The sequence below is a fragment of the Coloeus monedula genome, assembly GCF_965178545.1.
Source record: "Coloeus monedula genome assembly, chromosome: 17".
NCBI lineage: Eukaryota > Metazoa > Chordata > Aves > Passeriformes > Corvidae > Coloeus > Coloeus monedula.
Window position 1 is genome coordinate 6,243,121 of NC_138797.1, and position 18,898 is coordinate 6,262,018.

Sequence of the window (18,898 nt, forward strand, 5' to 3'; positions counted from 1 at the left end):
AGCCCGAAGTGTAGTCGCTTAAGTAAGTCACTTCTGAAAATGGCTTTTAGCTCCTAACTACTTTCGTTACTTTAAACAACTTCTCTCACAAATACCCACTCTCCCTGGGAAAGCTCTGAAAGGCTCAGTCTGGTTGTAGCCTGTGTTGTTAAAGAGATAAAATTGCAAGCTAAGCTACTTAGGTGTAGTTAGTAAAGGAGTGAAATGTGGTTTCTTCCTGAAAAAGACATGGATTTACTTGAACTAGAACTCTCGTACACATGGGTAATTTCCCATTATTATGGGAAAGTTTTGTTCATGTCTCAAATTTTGATCAAGGTATAAAATGTTACAATGAAAGGATGATTATTCTCACAGACTTTTTTTGTTCAAACATGTGGCCCTGGTATTTGTGTCTTTGATTTTTTTTATTTTTTTTTTTTTTATGCTACAACCAAGCTGGTCCATTTTCCAGGCGTTTCCAAGTAATTAAACCCAATTAAAACTATTAAATTCTTTCTTTTGGTGACAACTTTGTTATTAACAGATAACCACAAGGAGGAGATTTAACTTGGAAGGCCCTTGATTGTATACTAATCCGTCTCTCACCTCTGGCTGACACCTGTGGCAGATAAACCCTATAGAATAGGAGTCTGAAGAATACTCTTAATTAATACTTTCTTCCTTGTAGAAAAGTAATTATTTGCTCACGGCATAAATAGGTATTTGGCAGGGATTTAAAAGGACTGATTAATTTTAAATACTAGGGCTTTATGCTGGTAGGGTTTTTAAGGGAGGTGATGGTGTCTGAATCCAAGATCCACGCTCAGAGGGACTTTGCCCTAACAATTTGAATGTCGAGTTAATTGTCACGTTGCTAAAGAGAAGCAGAGTCAGACAACAAGCAGATTTGTTATCTGTCTCAAAGGAGCCAGCTCTGCCCCTTTGCTAATGGCCTGCAAGTCTGAACAGGGTACCTGCAAGGCAGAGGCTTGGAGAGGGCTTTGGATCCAGGATTGGAGGCATGAGTGACTTGCACTTGAGAGATTGCCAGAGATAAGTCTGCTTCCCTCTTCCTTTCAAAATTACAGTGTGCAGGAAGGGAGAGCTGGCTGTGGACATGCAGCTTGGATTAGTTCCAGGTGTTAACAAATACATGTCCTTTTAATGCATATTCTGGGGCAAGTGTAAGCAGTGTATGAAAAATCAATCTCCGTGTTCCAGCAGATCTGTGGGAAGGTGGTTTTAGTGCAGAGCCTTTGGGGAGGATGCTGGTGGGGCAGTTTGAGTGTGACTCAATGCACAAGGGCTTCTGTGGAGGTAGAGCCAGTACCTGCAGCAGTGAAGGTACAGCAGTGAAGGCTTCTGTGCACGTCAGCTCCTGGAAGAGGGTCTAGGACCCAGCACAGTGCGTGTTGCAACATCCTGACAGCAATTTGTGCCCACATTTGGTAGCCTAAAGCTAATTTGGGTGTGCATGCGCATTCTGCATTCCCTTTGCTCTGCTAAAATACAGAGTAGTGGGAGTTTCATGTGGTGTGAGCAGAGCTACCCTCCCACTGCTGTCGTAGGGAAATATTTGTTCTTTGCTCACCTCCAGTTTTCATGGAAATTGTGTTTAAGACAAACTGAAGGGTGTTCAACAAGCTCCTTTTAGCAATCTTCTGTCATATTATTACTTGAAATGAAGGTTAAAAATGAAAACTAAAACAGAAATTAATTTTATTTAAAGGCAAGGTGTTATTAACTAAGAGGACATAATTGAACTCAAATTGTAATTTTTAGAACACAGTTCACTTCAAATGTAGAGAACTAGTTCAGGGGTTAGAAACAGTGCATGCAAGTGGCCAAACTAAAAGCAACACTGGCAGCAAATATGTGAGATTGGGATATGAAAGAAAATGTGCTTCTTGCTGAATGGATGCTTTTGTCTTCCTTTACAGCATGTTCCACAGGCTTCTGCTGCCCATGTTTTCCTCTAGCAGGACTTTGTGCTGATCAGGCAGCAAAAGTAGCCCAAAGCAAGTGGATATGGAGCTGGGAGTTGTCAGTGCTTCACTTACAGTGGAAGTGACCTTGCTCACAAGGTGTGGCCATTGCCAGCAGCAGGCAGTACCCATCAGGCCTTAGCTGAAAGTCACAGGGGTGACAGAAACAGCAGAGACAAGATGAGCAAGGATGCTCTTTAGGGAACACATTTCTGATGAAAATTGTTGAGAAATGACTTACCTAACTCTTTGTATGTTTGTATGTTTTGATCCCTTGTTGTTTATGAAGGAGTAATAGGGAATGGGGGGTTTTTACCTCTCAGTTCTCTCAAGGTATGCCCTAAGGAGAAATGGGCAACTCTGAAACTGTGACTCCTGTTCTTTAAAAGTGGCAGTGAAGGGTGTGTTGAGAAGGTTGTATTCAGGAATGAATAATTCAGAAGGATCACTTCCCTCCTGATGCTTGTCTCCCACAGCCATTGGAAGAAGCTGTTCAGGCTGTGCATAGGAGGATCAGGAATGCTTGGTCTCAGCACCAGAGGTTTGCACTAAAAGTAATTTGTGGGGCTGTTTAATTTTGACCCTGAAGGAAACTCCACCAATGGAGCATGGCAGAGGTGAGGCATGTGGGGATACACCATGCTGCTGGAAGTTTTATTTACTAAAGGAGTTTATTGCCTGTTTTCTACCCCTGCCTCTCATTGTCCTTGTTTGTGAAAGCATGACTCGTAGGTTAGCAGAGGGAGGACCTCGCTCTTCTAAAGTTACTAAACAAGCAGTGAGGGTTGAGTTTTTAGATTAATCTGTTTTCACTGTAAAAAGTGGTTCCTGGAGGAGATTTGATTTCAGGCTGTCTGTGGTCCTTGGGCTTCACACGCATCAGGAAGCATTGGCTGGCTCTGTTAGTCAGGAAGCTTGTTCCCAGGGCTCCTGGGCATACTTTTCCTGCAGAAGGACGTTAGCAGGGATCCCTGGTAACTTTACATTGCTCTGCTGAGCTCACACTGCTCCAGCACAGGCACTAACAGTCCACCAGGGCACCACTGGCAGCACAGAGATGTCCTTTAGTGGCACAGGATTTCTGTGCCTAGGAAGAACACTCCATCAACATCTTCAAACAAATGTCATAATCCTCTTTCCAATTACTTACACACTGTGCAGAGAATTTGGATATACTGATCTCATTTTGGTGCTTTTCTGTCAGCCTGATTTTCCTGTTTATTCCTACTTGAATTGACAGCTGTAGCAACTGTGTCTTTCCTCAGGGTGGGTACAGCCTCTGGCACAGAGGGGTTCAAGTCTGGCACTAGTGCTTCTAGATGCTACAGTAATGCAAATAAATAACTGCTGGAGGAATCCTGGCCTTGTGCCTCTAGACACCTCTGTCATACTGGGAGTGCTGATTGGCCTTATAACTTCATCAGCCTCTTTAAGACTTGGAAGTGTGCCTTGCTGTGGAGGAAATGTCCATACTGTGGAAGCAGTGATGCCAAATCATTTCCCCAAACAACTTCCCCTCTGTTTTGTTTTCATTCCATCATGTTCTGTATCTCAAGAGAATGATTTCCCCCCCCCCCACTCATCTGCAGTTTGGTTTACATATTGTTTAGTTAAAGAGAAGGTAACTTCATACACTGTGGAAATGTTTCCTACTCCCCATTAGTGATTAATACCAATAAGGCTAAAATGAAACTTAGAGGATAAATGACAGATAGCAACCAATGAGATTTCCTGAAAGAGTTTTAAAAGCTAATGATCCTTGAAATGTATAAAAATAAATTGCTTCATTAAAAACTCTTTTACAAAATAATTTCTTCCTAGCAGCGTATTTTCTTCAAAACAGTTCCCCCGTGTACCTACACCTGGGTAGTAAAATTTGATTCAGTGCTGTTCCTGTGGGGCCACAGTCAAATGCCCTGATTAGGCCTGTGTCCCTGTGCCTCATCAGGGGAGCAGGTTTGGGGCTTAAAATGAGAGATGTTCAAGGCAAGTCTGTTGAAGTTTTTACTTTTTGCCCAGAGACAGGGCCCTTGTTTGTGGGACAGCAACAAGTGTGTTTAAACATGAGTGACAGAGCTTCTGTGTAATGGGCACAGTGCGTGTGAGTCACACACATGGCTAAAACCACAGCCATTCTGCTCTAATTGAAGAGAACTTCACTAAGAATGTGTAATAATTAGCTTAGTGTGTAGTACACCATCCATGTCAACAGCGTCTGCCACAAAGGTTGATTGAGATGTACTCACCCTCCCAACATTGTGCTCCCTGTTAGAGCTCCTCAGTCAATTCATTACTGTCCTGTCACACAATAACAGGACTCCACAGAAATCTGCAGGAAATTAGAGTAGAGACTATGCTTAAGTGGGTGGTTTTCCTCTACTGAAGTCACACCCCATGCTAAAGCAAGGCAGATTTACACATCAAGATGAGAGATCCCTGACCTATTGAAGATGAACTAACAACAAAAAAAATTCTGTTGTGGGAATGTGGGCTTTTTCCAAGTTGTCTGTTGTTGTTCAGTTTGAACAGGCACAATGTTTTTGAGCTATGACTGTTTATCAAATTAAGTACAGATAATTTTAGCTTGTGGTTTTGAAGTATTTAATGAATAAGAAAATGTACTGCTCATAACTTTGTCTGCATCAGTGTGTTTCTGTGCTCTTGCTGTGGATTTAGGAAGAAGTTTGTTTCACTTGTTTGGGGTCAGAAGGGATGGTTGACTTGCTGACTTGGTGAGGCAATGAAGTGACAGCCCTTTCAGAGGCCATTGTGGTGTGTCAGCTGGGAAAAACATTGATTTTTCGGATGAATTAACCAAAGACACCTAAGTAGAGCTGCAGGTAGCATTATCCTTCTCCAGGGGAATTCACTAAAGGTTTTGTCACTGATGTTGGCAGGAGCAGTATCTGGGTGTGAGAAAGTTCACATGTGCTTCAGAAGGTGTAGAAGATATTTTATAGCTGCCAGCACGTGCATCTTCACATTCAGTCGTTAAAAAAGCATGGTTTGAAAAAGCTGCAGGCAGCCAGAGCTTCTGCGTCATGTCCTTCCCTTTCAGGAGGCAGTTTTCACTTCCATGTGTTATGTCTCATCTTGCCTTTTTTTTTCTTTTTTAAAAAATTTATTTTGTTTGTATTTTTAAGCAATGTAGTTATTTGGGTGTAATTGCCATTAGGACTGCAGTTGAGGCTCGGCAAGCCTGCTGGCCTGAGCAGCAATAGTCAAAGGTTTTGTCATGTTATAATTGGGTTTGCATGGTAGGATGGGGCTGTTTTAACTCTGCTGATGTTGGTAAATAAGTAGACAGCTTCAGTGGGAATGGAATTGCTGATTTGAAGGACAAGTCAGGAAAGAATCACCCTCTGCGTGCCCTGTTGCTGGTAACTACCCCCAAACCACTCACTAATGGTATTATTGGAAATCAAATTTTGTCTAACCTACTGAAGCAATTCTTACATAGTTTCAGGTGTTTAAAGGATCTTTATATCATCCGAAGTGTGTGGGCTGTTAGTGGTCAGAGTGAGTCACAGACATTCTTCAAAGAACAGAATTGCTTTATCTAGGAGAGCAAAAGAAAGGATGGGAAAGTCATGTCAATGTTAAAATGCACTTGGGAAGTACTTTAATAAATGTATCTTAAGAAATAGGAATGTGTAGATCCTGTGTTTGGTCTAAGGTCTCCCACCCCCCATGCCTATCCCCAAAAAAGAAAATCAAAGTGAATGGAAAAAACCTGATTTTCCCCCAACAGGACACCACAACGTCTGTGAGGATAGGTCTCATGATGGAAGAAATGATCTTCAACCTTGCAGATACACATCTGTTCTTTAATGACCTGGAGGTATGTAGCTGTTTATTGTATTTAACATCTTTCTCTCTAATCATTTGCATGTGGTCTACAAACTCGGGGGATTTTGGCCCAGAAACTTTTTATTTTTGACCCCAGAGAAATGGACCATAGGCGGCTTATTGGAAGCATCCTTTTGACAGCTCCATTCTGTTCAGGAGTTTCTTTCTAAATATGCAGTTAACAATGATGGCCTCTTGCAGGTTTACTAAATGTAATAATGAGGACATTGCTGCTGCTTCTCCAGATATTTGCTATTCAATAATTTTATTAAGCTAAATTAGCATAGATCCTATGGGGGCAGGCATCAATTAGCTATGAGCCAAAGCAGAGGTTTTGAAAATGGTCTCTGTTCTTGAGGAAGCTCTGTTGTACACACAGACAGAGCAGGAGGTCTGCTCAAGCTCAGGAATACTGCAGGATGAAACTATGAGAGTTTCAGTGTAACAGACCAAGAGGAAGAAATTTTTCCTGCTGGTGACATGGTTAGACCTGGCTATCTCTTACACAAAGCAAAAATCCTTTTGAGTATGTGGTAAAATGCAGGCAAAGGGATGCTGGCAGAATGCTGTCAGCAGCTGAGAAACAGCTGTACAGCAATGATGAAAATCTGCTGGCATTTGCAGTCAGAACACACAGTCTGAATGGATCATGTACAGAGTGAGCAAGGTGGGGTTTGTGCTGTGGGCACCTTGGAATCAAAACACTGCTTGGAGGCATTTGGAGGGAAAAAAAAAAACCTGGCATTGCTGGGCAGACTTCTGTGGGCTTTTTTTTTTTTTTTTCCCCTTCACTTGAAAAAGGAAGAATTTGTTTCTGTGCCAGATGAAAGCAGAGAACTTTTTCTGTGCCTGAGGAGTTCGGCGGGAGTTTCTGGTTCCTTCAGTGCTTAATTGCACTGTGGTCCCCTGTGTCAGGGGAGGTACAACCTTTCCTGCCACCTGGCTCCTTGCAGTCTTGAGGTTTCACTTGCTGAGAATTTTTATTTCCTTTCAAAGACAAGCACCTGAACTGACAGATTTTTCTTCTTTCAACTTCTTTCAGAGAGGGAGTTTGTGGTGAGGGCACAGAAAGTACAAAGTAAAAAATCTTTCTCTTAGGGGGAAAAAAAGAAGAGAGCTCGTCTTTGGGAGCCCAGGGCACTATTCCAGTAGTGATAATATTTACTACAGAACCTTCACCTTTCACCCATCACATCTCAATATGTGATGCAGCAAAGCTCCATGTCCTGCACAAAGTGACCCTCTAAAACCCCTCTGCCTTTCTAGACTTTTGCAAGAATTACCAGTTTTAAAATAATTTTTCTCCTTTTTTCACTTACTGCTCTAAAACTTTAAATGAAGCAGCAAATTGTCTGGCCTTCATCAGATTGTGCACATTTGTCAGTCAGTAACAGCTCTGGGCATCAGTGGTTTGGTTTTAGCTGAGGTTTTTCAATGAAAAATTGAGGGATGATGGAGAATTCAAGGAAAGTAAATGTGCCTTACAGAATTTTACTTTCCAAAAAAGCCATGTCAGTTTGGAAGAGTTTGAAGCAGCAGAGGCATCCAGAGTTACCCACCCTATTCCTTCATTTAGGATGGTAAATAAAAGTCACCTTTGTGTATTCACAGAGTGAGATTTAAGGATCATACATCACTGAGTATTCGGCTTAAAAAAATGCAGTGAATGACATCCTTAAAAATGGACAAAAGAATTTGTAAAACACAGCACAGAAACAGATTCAGTTGTAGGCCCACAAGCATTACCATATACATTAGCACCATCATGTGGTGCAATGCTGGCCTGTACAAGACAAAATGAGCTAAAACTGCACAGGGCAGAAACCATTTCTGACCATCTTTTGTGCTGGGGCAGAGTTTGAGAGGCTGTAGCTGAGACAGCAGTGGGAGAGTTGCCCATTTGAAACCAAAGCAAGAGTTCTCTTACCAGATGATCCTAAACACTGCAAAACATTTCTGAACTGGAACGCTCCTTTTTTTCTGTCCAAAAAAAAAAAGATTCTGAAACTCTGGTTAGCCAGGGCTTTATCTTTTCCTAGGATCTACCCCGAAGGGATTCAGGTAATTGTTTCCTGGATGCATTAGCTGAATGCATTTTGGCTATGCTCAGGAGTAGAAATCATGGATGTGTGCAGAGGTGAACCAAAAGATCCATTCAGATGGATCTGTTCACATCCATCCTGCTTCAACCCATCCATCCTCCTTCAACCCATCCTCCCTTAGTGCTGTAGTCCAGTGGACAGGCCAAGTTCCAGCTGATTCACCCCAAACCTCAGGGTAGTTGTATGGAAGGAGGCTGATCACTGGTCCCCAGGGCAGGTGGGTGCCTGGAGAAGTCTTAGACTCCTAATAAAAAATTGTAGTCTTTTTACAGATAGGGATTCTCTATCAGCAAGTTAACTCTTACAAGTAGGTGAAATCCCTGCAGTCCACAAGTGTGAGCCATGCAAGGTGGTGTGCACAGAGGGCTCTGATCATGCTGCAGAGCATATCAGCAAATATTCGCCTGACAGGAGGCATTCTCCCTCTCTGCTCCCATTTTTAGGGAAATCGGGGAGAAAATAACTTACTCAAGGTTACAAATCACAGTGAAGTTAAAATACAAACTCTGGGCTTTCCGGTTGTGATTTTTTTCCCAGATGCCTTTTGTTCACAGTACAATGCTGGCTAAAGAGTAGCACCTTCCACCCCCAGCCCCTCTGGAGATATTATTGTCTGGCTCTCTGGAAAACAGTTATTAAGGACAGGAGGACTGACAAGGGGATGAGGAATTAACAAACAAGGGGATTAGTGTGTTTACAAGTGGCTGCCTTTCAGAGACATCCCTGGAGGAGCTGTTAACCCCCACCTAATGAGGGATGCAAGCTCCATTGATCAGTGAATCCATGAGGTGTTTAAAAATCTCTAGCACAGTCCTGATCCACAAGTAGATTATGTGTGCATTTGTAAGTTGTTTTCATACCTGCTTGAGACATACCTTGAGAGTACTCAGAGGGAATGTGAGGGGTAACAGATGGAGCTCCTCAGGAGCCCTGTATTTCACAAGGAGGCAGCAGAGGCTTTCTCCAAGCCAGCAGTGCCGTTTAAAACAGCTCAGGCGCCTTTAAATGTGGCTGGTCCCACCTGGAGGCAGGTTGTGTAGCACCCAGAGATACCCAAGAGTAAAACCAGATCAGTGCCCAGAGCTGCAAGGGCTGGCTGAGGTCCTACACATTGGACTGAAGTATAGGCTGTGTGTGCCACACATCATCCACCCTGAGATCCCAGAGTAGCAGCTTAAACATCAGCAGATGTGAAACCTGGGCCGTGTCCCCATCGCAGCCTTCCTGCCATTCGAACAGCCTCCTCCTTTTCAGCAGCCGAGATATCCAGCTTTGATTCCCCACTCACTGAGACTTCAAGGAAATTCTGCAAGAATGAAAAATTAGTCTTGTAACCGAGTGGTAAAACGTGGTGCACGCCGTGGCTGCAGCCAGCTCCCCGAGTTCCCCCGTAACGCGAGAGGCGCAGCCGGCGCTATGAGGTAGCGTCTCACCCAGTGTCAGGGTATTTTATTAAGTTAGAAATGTGATAGCTACTGTTGTCACACTTCAGGGTACAGAACAATCCATTCACAAATGAGAAAAACAGATCCCTCCACAAATGCCTTTCCCCTGACTTCATGCCCCGTATCATACAGCTGAAGTGGAGTGGGCTGTATCTGTATTACCCCAACGTGGTTCACAACAGCTACTGGGAGGGGGGCTTACAAAATGCTGGGGTTGGAGGAGAGAGAGAGATGCCAGCAGAGATCTGCTGTTCTGCTGCTTGGCTCCAATTATGTACAGCAATCTACACTCCAGTGATGGGTTGATAAGAGGGCTGATGAGACGAGAACAAGACGCAATTGTGTGTCTTTTTGAGAATTACCTAAATGCTGCAGAAAATCTCATTAATATGGACAAGAGCTATCTGTCATGTTCTGCCATTGACAACAAGTTTGCTTACTTGTTCGGGGAATTTTTTTTAATTTTTTGAAAGGGGCTAGTTTAATTCATCAAACTCATAATTGTGAAAGGAAGGTAAAGCAAATTCTGTGGTTTACAGAACACCGAAGTGGTGAAGAATTACTGCACCTTGGTTAGTTGCAGTTGTTCTGACTTCAGAGTCCTGTGGTACCAAGTGTCACAGCTTTTAAACTCTGTTGCAAAATCAACCAAAACAAAAGACAGTGTTCATCAGCTTGCAGGCTTTCTATTCTGTTCTCACCTGTAAGCCTCATGGAGAAAGGAGAGTTAAGGTGGTGGGGGAAGCTTCCCGGTTTTTCTCTTTCTAATCTTAATGCTGAGACTGGGAAAGAAACCAAAGGAATAACATTTCTCACATTTTTGAGACAAGGCCTCCACCATTCGAACAATGAAGAATTTTGGAAGATAGGATCTGGAGCACATACTTCATGCAGGCTGAGCTCCAAGTATATATTCTGGTTAAATTTCCTGTGCACAGATTTCCTCATTACTGACACACATTATTCCTCAGCTCAGTCTGTGGCTGGGGCAGTGAAAGAGTGTTGCCTTCAGTGCTTCAGCCCAGCTTCCCTGCACATCAAAGGAAGCTCAGCCCTCTCAGAACAAACTGGGAAAACACCGGCAGGACAGGCGTCTCTGGAAATCTCCTTGGGACAGATCTTCTCCCCCTGTAATTATCTGGGCATACACCTCCTGTCCAAAGCAGTATTCTCACAGGGGGAAAGGCTGCCAAGTCTCTGCCTTATCATGCATACAGAGTAGAAAAAACACAGCTTTCCTGGCTAAAACACAAGCATCTCTCTCCCTCCTGTCTGCATAGGAAGGAGTTCCACTTGGTGTGTTATTCAAGAGCTGTTGTGCCCTTAGATAACAGCGGATCTCACACACACACTCTCTGTTCATATTTTGTGCCAGTGCTATATGATACTTGTTGCTAACAATTAACTGGCTAGACTACAATACTAGCAATATGTAAGATTTTGTCTCCTTAATATTACACTTAAAATAATTGTGCATTATATGATTTCAATTTTTTCTTTCCACAACATCTACTCACCACTGTATTTTTTTTCATCTGCCTCTCAGGACTGTGACCAGATCCACATAGATGATGTATCATCAGATGACAATGGCCAAGATCTAAGGTATGAGATCTCCCAAGCTGGAAGTTGAAGGACAGGCAGTCCCCAGCCATTTGGAAATAGCAGGAGGCTGGTCAGTGCTTCTCAAACCTGCACTCCCTCCCCTCCTGGCTCCATGCTGTCTGCATTTATCAAGTACACACAAGTACAATTCACTTTCTCACGTTATTGTGCCTGTGCCTTCTATTAGGCCCTGGCTATGCTGAGCTTTGAACCAGTCTGGGAAGTACATCTAAATTAGGTTGAACTCCAGTCAGACCATACCAGTTTCTGATATGATTTGACCAGACAGTTGTCACAGTTGTCACCAAAATGCTTCAAAACCAGACTGAAAGGTCTCCCCCGTCCAATCTGTAGTGAATGGGCTTAGTAGTGAGGAGTTGGACTTTGCCATGCCAGATCCTTGTTGAAACTTGTAACCAAAATGCACCAAACATTACCATTACCTGTGTAAGTTGGGTCATCACGTTCATAGAAACTACTTCTTTAAAATTCCATCTGCTTTTCCCAAAGTGTTGCCTGCAGAGCCACGGTAAAGGGACAAGAATGAAATGTGCAGAACTCACATAGAGCTTTGCAATTTGTGGTTTTATGGATGATTATTGTGAGAAATTGATGCAGGAACAGAACATTTTTTAGATCCGTGCTGGTAACTGTGCTAAAGATGAACTTCAGTTCCGTACAGCGTGTCCTCTGTGTGTCTCTGCTGCCACTTGTCTCCACATTTCTTTTCAGTCGTTTCCCCTCCCTGCTGGCACTGTGCAGGCTGTAATTACACTGACCTCTCCCCTTCCCTCCTCCCTCTCCCAGCACGTATAACTTCTCTGCGGATGGCTTCCACAGTTCCACTGCCAGTGCAAACCTGTGTCTGGGCTCAGGGGTTCACGGGGGAGTTGACTGGATGAGGAAATTGGCGTTCCGCTACCGCCGGGTGAAAGAGATGTACAACACCTACAAAAACAATGTGGGGGGTAAGTGCCAGTGGCCAGGCAACCAGCAGGCCTTTCATCTTCCCAAAACTGGAGACCCTCTAGGGACATCTCTGGAGGAGCTGTAGGGAGCCTCATGATATGGGTGCTTCACAGTGAGCTGAGCAAGTTCCTCCGCAGTCACCCTGAAATGTGGTTCTGTACAGGATTTGCAGCAGTCACTGAAATACCTGGTTTAGTGGTTTGAAAAAGACTCAAGTCCAAGTGTGGGGCTTAATTTTGTGATTTGTTTGGCAGGAAAGCAACCTTCTCCAATTTTCCAGAATGTTTAGCAGGCAAGCAAACAGTTCAAAACTGGATATGCTCCTTTTTTTCTACACAACATGTCTGATCTCTGTCTGAAGGCTTTCTTGTATTATAACTACTTGTTTTTAACTCCCCCAAAACAATACCACCAGATATCAGGGTTCCCTGGGTTCCTTCATCTCCCCTAGTTGCAGACGGTTCTTCCAAGGGACTCCGAGCTTCCTTTTCAGTACATGAGTGCAGGTTGCCCTCTGACTCAAAAAAGAAAGAAGCAAAACTCAAAAGTATTACCACAACTTGTTTATTGGTTGGAGGACAAGTCTACCTGGCATGCACTGGAAATGGGGCACGGCTTTTCAGGGGAAACAAAACCATCCTGGCCTCAGATGTCTCTCTGCCCAGGCCACTGCCCACTTCACACTGCTCTTCGATCCTCTTGCTCACTTCCCATGCCAGCTTTATGCTCACTCCAAGAAAGGTGTTCCAAGGAGTTCCCACAGTGTGTGCTTGACTCTGAACCATTCCACCAGAGGGGAAGGAAGCTGAGCTGCAGCAGCAGAGGATTGTGCTGCTGTTGGGCTTCAGGGCAGAGCCTTGGAGTGACATTGGCAGTGACAAAGGGAGGCAGCGGCACCAGGGCCACCAAGAGAGGGGCAGCGTGAGAGTTCAGAATACAGGCAGGTGCCCTTTGGTATTGTGCCTACAAAAGCCACGCAATTCCCTTTCTGTGCTTCTGCAAGGACACTTTCCCTGCTTGCAGGTTTAATAGGAGCTCCTAAGAGAGAAACCTGGCTGCAGTTGAGAGCAGAACTGGAAGCGCTGACTGATCTCTGGCTCACACATGCTCTGAAGGCGCTGAATTTGATACATTCCCGGTAAGAACAGCTCAAAGAATTGCCTGTGGGTTTGATCCAGGAGCTCCTTTGCTTCCCTTGTGTTCCCCCTCTAAACAAATCAAGACACATTTACAGGACTTTGCTGGCCAAGCCTGTGGGAGGCCAGTCTGCACATGTTTGCCAGGCTGAATTATCAAGGGTTGGGGTGAGCTTGGGATGATGAACTGAGCAAAAGCACAACGGTCGTTTCCTTGCCTTTCCTTGGCTCCCTCATCCATGGCACCATTTGCATGTGAGCAGGTTTACAAAAGAGGAGGGGGAGGAAAGAGCCCTTCTGTCACTGAACACGTTCACTCACAGAACCCAGTATGGACATTAATCCATTGTGTTTAAATTCCCATCAAATAGATCCTGGCAAGCTTGCAGTAAGGCTACATCACTGCTGCTGGTTTGTTTTGGTTTTTTTTCTTTCTACTGAGCTGATCAAAAGGCATCTCTGGTACTCACATTATCTTCCTCTGGCTGAAAAATCCCCCATTGGCTCGGGAACTTCCAGTGGCAGGAAAGGTTTGCTTCCTGCCATCTTTCAGTTCAGATTTCTAATAACTTCTGTTTTCTAGGCCCAACTGTGTGAATGTGTTGGTCACCACAACTCAGCTTATACCAGCTCTGGCTAAAGTGCTTCTCTATGGACTGGGCACTGTCTTCCCCATTGAAAACATTTACAGTGCAACAAAAACAGGTAAGAGCAAACTGACTGAAGTCTCACCTAAGACAGGCTGAAGTTTTGTCCCTAAGTCAGGCACAGCCATCCAACCTGATTGTAACAAGCAATGAGTGAGCTTTATTTTTAGCTCTGTACTTAGAGATGTCTAATTCACATCCTGACTCCCACACTTAACCTAGTACAGACTGCAGGGAAAAAAATTTAAAAAACACTTGTCAAGTGTCTCCATGGGGGAGTGAGCCAGATATAGAGATCTATATCCACCCTGTGGTGCACTGACTGCACATGGGATGTCCAGCTGCACCCAGCTGGAAGGAAGGGCTGGTTGGACCTGTTACAGAAACATTGTTTGGATCCTCTTATTCTTGCAGAGGGGTCAAGTGTGCTGAATGAGCTTTGTGAAGGTTTGTGAGTAATAAGTACTGATAGGGTTGGCTTGGGGCTTTTTTGTATTCTGTTCTTTCTGGTGTGTTTGAACCTCTGAGGATTGCATTTTCATGTTTTTACTGCAACCAGAATGAACAGAAGAGGGCTCTGGAAACTGAATGCCATGAGTGCCACATCAGTCTGCCAGCTGGTGTCTTAGCAGGGCATCACAGTCACAAAGCTCACAGCAGCACTTGAAAGTCCTTGGCTGACAAAACAAGTGCTAGTAACTGTCATGAGATGGAGAGGATCCGCCTCAGAAGAAGATCCAGTTTGGTTCCAGTTTGAAAAGAAAGCAAAGAATGTTGCATCCAGTTCAATTAGGTTATAACTCCAGGTCCTGTACCTGAATATTAGCTCTGCCTGTGGTGTGTGTCCAGATAAAAAAATGTATCTTCTCTTGTGTTGCTTAGGGAAAGAGAGCTGTTTTGAAAGAATAATGCAGAGGTTTGGAAGGAAAGCCGTGTACATTGTAATAGGAGATGGTGTTGAAGAGGAACAGGGAGCAAAAAAGGTACAGTTTGTGGATGCCATGCTGGATTCTTCCAAGTTTTTATTGCAATGACCCTTTCATTATTTAAACATTTAATGAAGCTCCCTCCACTTGAAGCAGTTTACAATTGGTCTCATTTCTTAATATGCAAAATATTCAGCAATCACCTTGTCTGAAATTCTATGCTCTAAATCCCCCCCCCCTTTGGCAGCTGGTACAATATTTCAGGTAGTTGCAGTGTCACATGTTCCAGGAATCATTCTTGCTTAATAAAGATGCTATAAAAACACAAAAAGGGAAATTCCAGCGTGTGATCTCAGATGAGCAGGCAGAGTGAATTTCTGATCTACATGTGCTGCTTTTGTAAATTCTAAATTGTTGGGGTTAATTTTGGATTACTTACTAGAATATGCCTATATTGATACGTGTGTTTATATTTATGACTCGTTAAGATCATGGAGTGTAACTTCATTATAGCAAATACCAAAAGGGCTTGTACAGAGTTGCTGCCTTTCTCAATGACTTACGGATCAATGTGATTAATTTCACAAGCAAAATGAAATTAGAAAGTTGTACTGAATACAAAGAACAGAAACTGCAAAAGCAGTGTGATCAGGAATAATGAGAATTGGAACAGCCAAAGTTTTCATTTCCTAAACTTTAGAACAGAAAATTGCCTGGAGCTTCCATTTATTTGGCTTTACAGGGTCAGGAATACAATTTGTTAATGGCAAACATTATTTGCAAGATGTCTTTGTGCATCCTGGGTCTTGTGCTCCTGATGTGACTGGAGAAATGTGATAGAGCTGCGTTTGCTCCAGGAGCATTGCACATGAGTTGAGATGCAGGAACTGGCTGAATGAACTCCATCTTCAGGAAACTTGTTAATTTTTAACAGATACACCAACAACTGGTGTAGCTCAGGTGATGTACAAAGTGTGTATCACAGGAGCTCAGCTATACAGGTGAACCTTGTGCTGGAGGACCTGGTATCTTATTCTGGCTGAAGATCCTGCAAAGACTTTCCAAACAAATTTGAGCTCTTCGGTTGCACAAGCCCAGCAACAAAGGGATCCCAGCAAATAAGTGGGGGGCATGTATTTTATCCCCAGAATTTGTATCTCAGGTTATCTTCAAAGCAGCAGAAACCCTATTTTTTTTATAGTGTAATTTTCCTGGCCAGTGGAAGCAAGAATATCTGCACCCACCTTGGAAAACTGCCTAAAACTGCAGAGGGTTTTGTAGCTCATGAAGGGTTAAGGAGCTGTCAGGAAGAGTCCAAAATGCATGACTGGGGCTGAAGTGACAATAGCCTGCTGTTTGTGGCAGCTCAGTGCCACACTTCAAAGGCAGTGGGTCAGTGAACGGGACTGCATCAAAGGCTTCAGGGGCTCTCAGCCTGCATGGTGAGGTGGGGAGGTTCAGCAGTCTCCTCTGTGGGATTTCAAGAGCCTCCTGCTCATGTCTCCTGGCCTAAGCAGCTCAGCCATTAGTAGAGCACATTCTTTGCTGGGCTGTCGCCTCCTTTGATTGATGACAATCATTAATCAAACCTTCTACACACCTGAGCTTTATACAGAGAAAACAAAAAAGGGAGGGGACAGGCAGAGAGCCTTTCACTGTTTTGCTGACAGCACTGATAACATCTCCAGTTTTGTGGGTCATTTTTCTTCACCTGTCTGATGAGTGATAAATCTGTAACTGCTGAACAACAGGAGTGGCTGGGAGGCCAAGTTTTCTTCTGGTTTAAGAAAGAAAAACAGATAATTTAATGGAAGGGGTTTAATAGAAACTGGGGGAGGGAGAAGGAAATAACTTTTCCCCGTAAAGTGAAATTGCAGAACGGTGGATTTCAGTCACTTCAGCTGTCTGGGTTTGTTTGCTGTCTCTACACACACTGATAAACAGCTCAAAGGAAACATTTGTTTACTGGTAGGCAACAGGCAATATACCAGAGAGAAACTTTAGTTGTATTTAAAGGTTAGAGGAGTGTAAATAGACACTCTGGAACCACTGGAATTTTTTGTACACAGGTAGGTACAACTAGAAAAGGAACATCTCCCTTCATCAGAATCTGCCTAGGAAGGGTATGTTCTCTGAAGCTTTGTTGAAGCTGTTTATGCACAAGCAGCGTGGTTACAGGTGAATTCCTGCAGTGATAAAAGACTCTTAGATGTGTTATGCCCATGCTGGAAGGGACTAAGTGCTTTCAGTTTAGGCTTCCTGCACATTTATTACTACATATACACCACTGACTGTGCAGAGACTGGCATTTTGGGAGAAAGCAAAGAAAATCACAGTCCCAAATGTTACAAAATCACAGTGCAGAAAAGAACTGTGTCTTTGATTTAACTGCTTTAACAGTCTTGGAAAAGAAACAAATCCAGCACAAACCCCAGGCTCACCAGAACACACCAAGAAAAGTTGTATTTGACATCTAAGAGCATGTTCTAATTATTTTGAGGTACTCTCTGTGCAAGTAACCATGGGGATCACAGCTATTGCTAAGGAACGGTGCTGTTTAGGGATGCTTTCAGGGCACCCTGATTACAGGTAACATCCCAGGTCCCTGATGAAATTGAACTGCACTTGTTTCACAGCAGTTAAAAAGTTGATGCTTTGTCCTCTTTCAGATGCAAGTCTTGTTTTTCTACAGTATATTCACAACTTCTAGGAGAATGATCAGGGTAGTATATAAAGAAGATAGAATAGGTCACAGGTAATTGACCTTCCAGATTTTGTCCAGATGCTCAGATTTCAAGTGGAGCAGGCTGGTTAAAACTTGGACATGTGTGTACATGGCTTCAGATTTATCACAGCAAATACAAATTCAAAAACAGGAAGGCAGTAGAATAATTTAAGATAACCTCCCATAAATGGGAGTTAGGACAGTTTTTTGGGGACAGACTTTTATAACCTCATTGCACCTTCCTCTGAGGCAAGAGTGTTCTGTTAAACAAAAATTGATCTGAGCAATGATACAAGTTCCTACATTTGTAGAAAATGCAGTATGACCTACAGTTCCAGTTAATTGGGAAGGTGAATTGTTAGAAAGCATTTTGATTGTGTGGCATTTTATCCTTTTAATTACATTTTTATAAATTTTAATAACTTCCTTTTACAATAGATGGATTTAATTCACTTGTCTGTGAATCACTGATAACAGCTTTCACTACTGCTGTTTGCCTAAAACTGTTTCTAGTAATACTGCAGTTTTAGAAACATTTCTATTCAATTCATGGGGGGAAAAAAAAACAGGAACAAAGTTTAGTATCCAGCCCACATCCTCCATCACCTGTGAAGCAGGATACTCCTAAATTGTGGAAGATGTGTCTTCCTGTCTGCGTAGGAGAGACAGATCAACAGAGACACTTCCCACTTTGTCTCTTCCTCCCTCCCCTAAGATGAGCCTCCTTGCCTCTGGCACTGTGACAGCCAAGTACAAAACTCAGTTCCTGAGGGTACAAACGAAGTTGTTTTGATATCAGTATTCTACAAAAACAGAAAAAAAATTCCACTCTTTTGGTTTCACTCTAGCACAACATGCCCTTCTGGAGAATCTCTTGTCACGCTGACCTGGAAGCTCTTCGGCACGCCCTGGAACTTGAATACTTGTAGCAGACCCCAACATCTTAGCACTGGGAGGGCTTCACTCAGACTCTTACATCGGTTCCACCTACTGCTCAACATTTTCTTAGTAAAAAAAATCCCACAGCAACTGCAGTTTTTCTTTTTTTTGAAGGAGAACCCTTTCAGTGGAAGCCTTTAAGAACTTGCAGCCAAAGAATATTGTCTCAAGTCCTCCTTCCTTTGGACAGAGGAAAGTCCTCCTGATAGTCACTGGGATGCTGCAGTTGCTGGCTAAGGTGGAGGCACGGAGCTCTAATGGCCTTTTTGCCATCAACAAGGCAAATGCTACAAATCTGGGTCTCCCTGTCAGCGTTCTTGGTTTTGAAAGGGGAAGAGGACACAGCAAGGAGTCTGCACAATCCATCATATCACATGTGACCTTCTGAAAATAGGAGTGAAACTGTTGATTCTTTGTTTTGTTCTGGTTTTTGAATTTTTTTTTTTTTTTTTTTGGTATTTTTTTAATTTATGAACTAATCTCATTACTCTGGTATTAAGCTCTGTACCTGTGTTTTTCATCTGGCTTTTTGGGGGTGGGGAGGGTGGGGAAAGTCTTACTGTTCTAAATTAATAGTTCATTTCTCCA

At 43.3% G+C, this 18,898-nt stretch overlaps 1 protein-coding gene across 1 annotated transcript in view; it reads left to right on the forward strand.

Moving 5' to 3' along the window:
- Window positions 1–18,460, forward strand: part of EYA2 (EYA transcriptional coactivator and phosphatase 2) — a gene marked incomplete at its 5' end in the record, with an annotated part of 85,542 nt that extends 67,082 nt beyond the window's left edge. Inside the window, 7 exons of the mRNA XM_082292564.1 lie at window positions 5,719–5,808; window positions 10,910–10,968; window positions 11,776–11,936; window positions 12,961–13,075; window positions 13,657–13,778; window positions 14,603–14,703; window positions 18,220–18,460. Coding sequence (XP_082148690.1) covers window positions 5,719–5,808; window positions 10,910–10,968; window positions 11,776–11,936; window positions 12,961–13,075; window positions 13,657–13,778; window positions 14,603–14,703; window positions 18,220–18,300 — 729 coding nt within the window. The 3' untranslated portion in view covers window positions 18,301–18,460. The remainder of the gene's footprint in view (window positions 1–5,718; window positions 5,809–10,909; window positions 10,969–11,775; window positions 11,937–12,960; window positions 13,076–13,656; window positions 13,779–14,602; window positions 14,704–18,219) is intronic.
- Window positions 18,461–18,898: the final 438 nt, after the last annotated feature.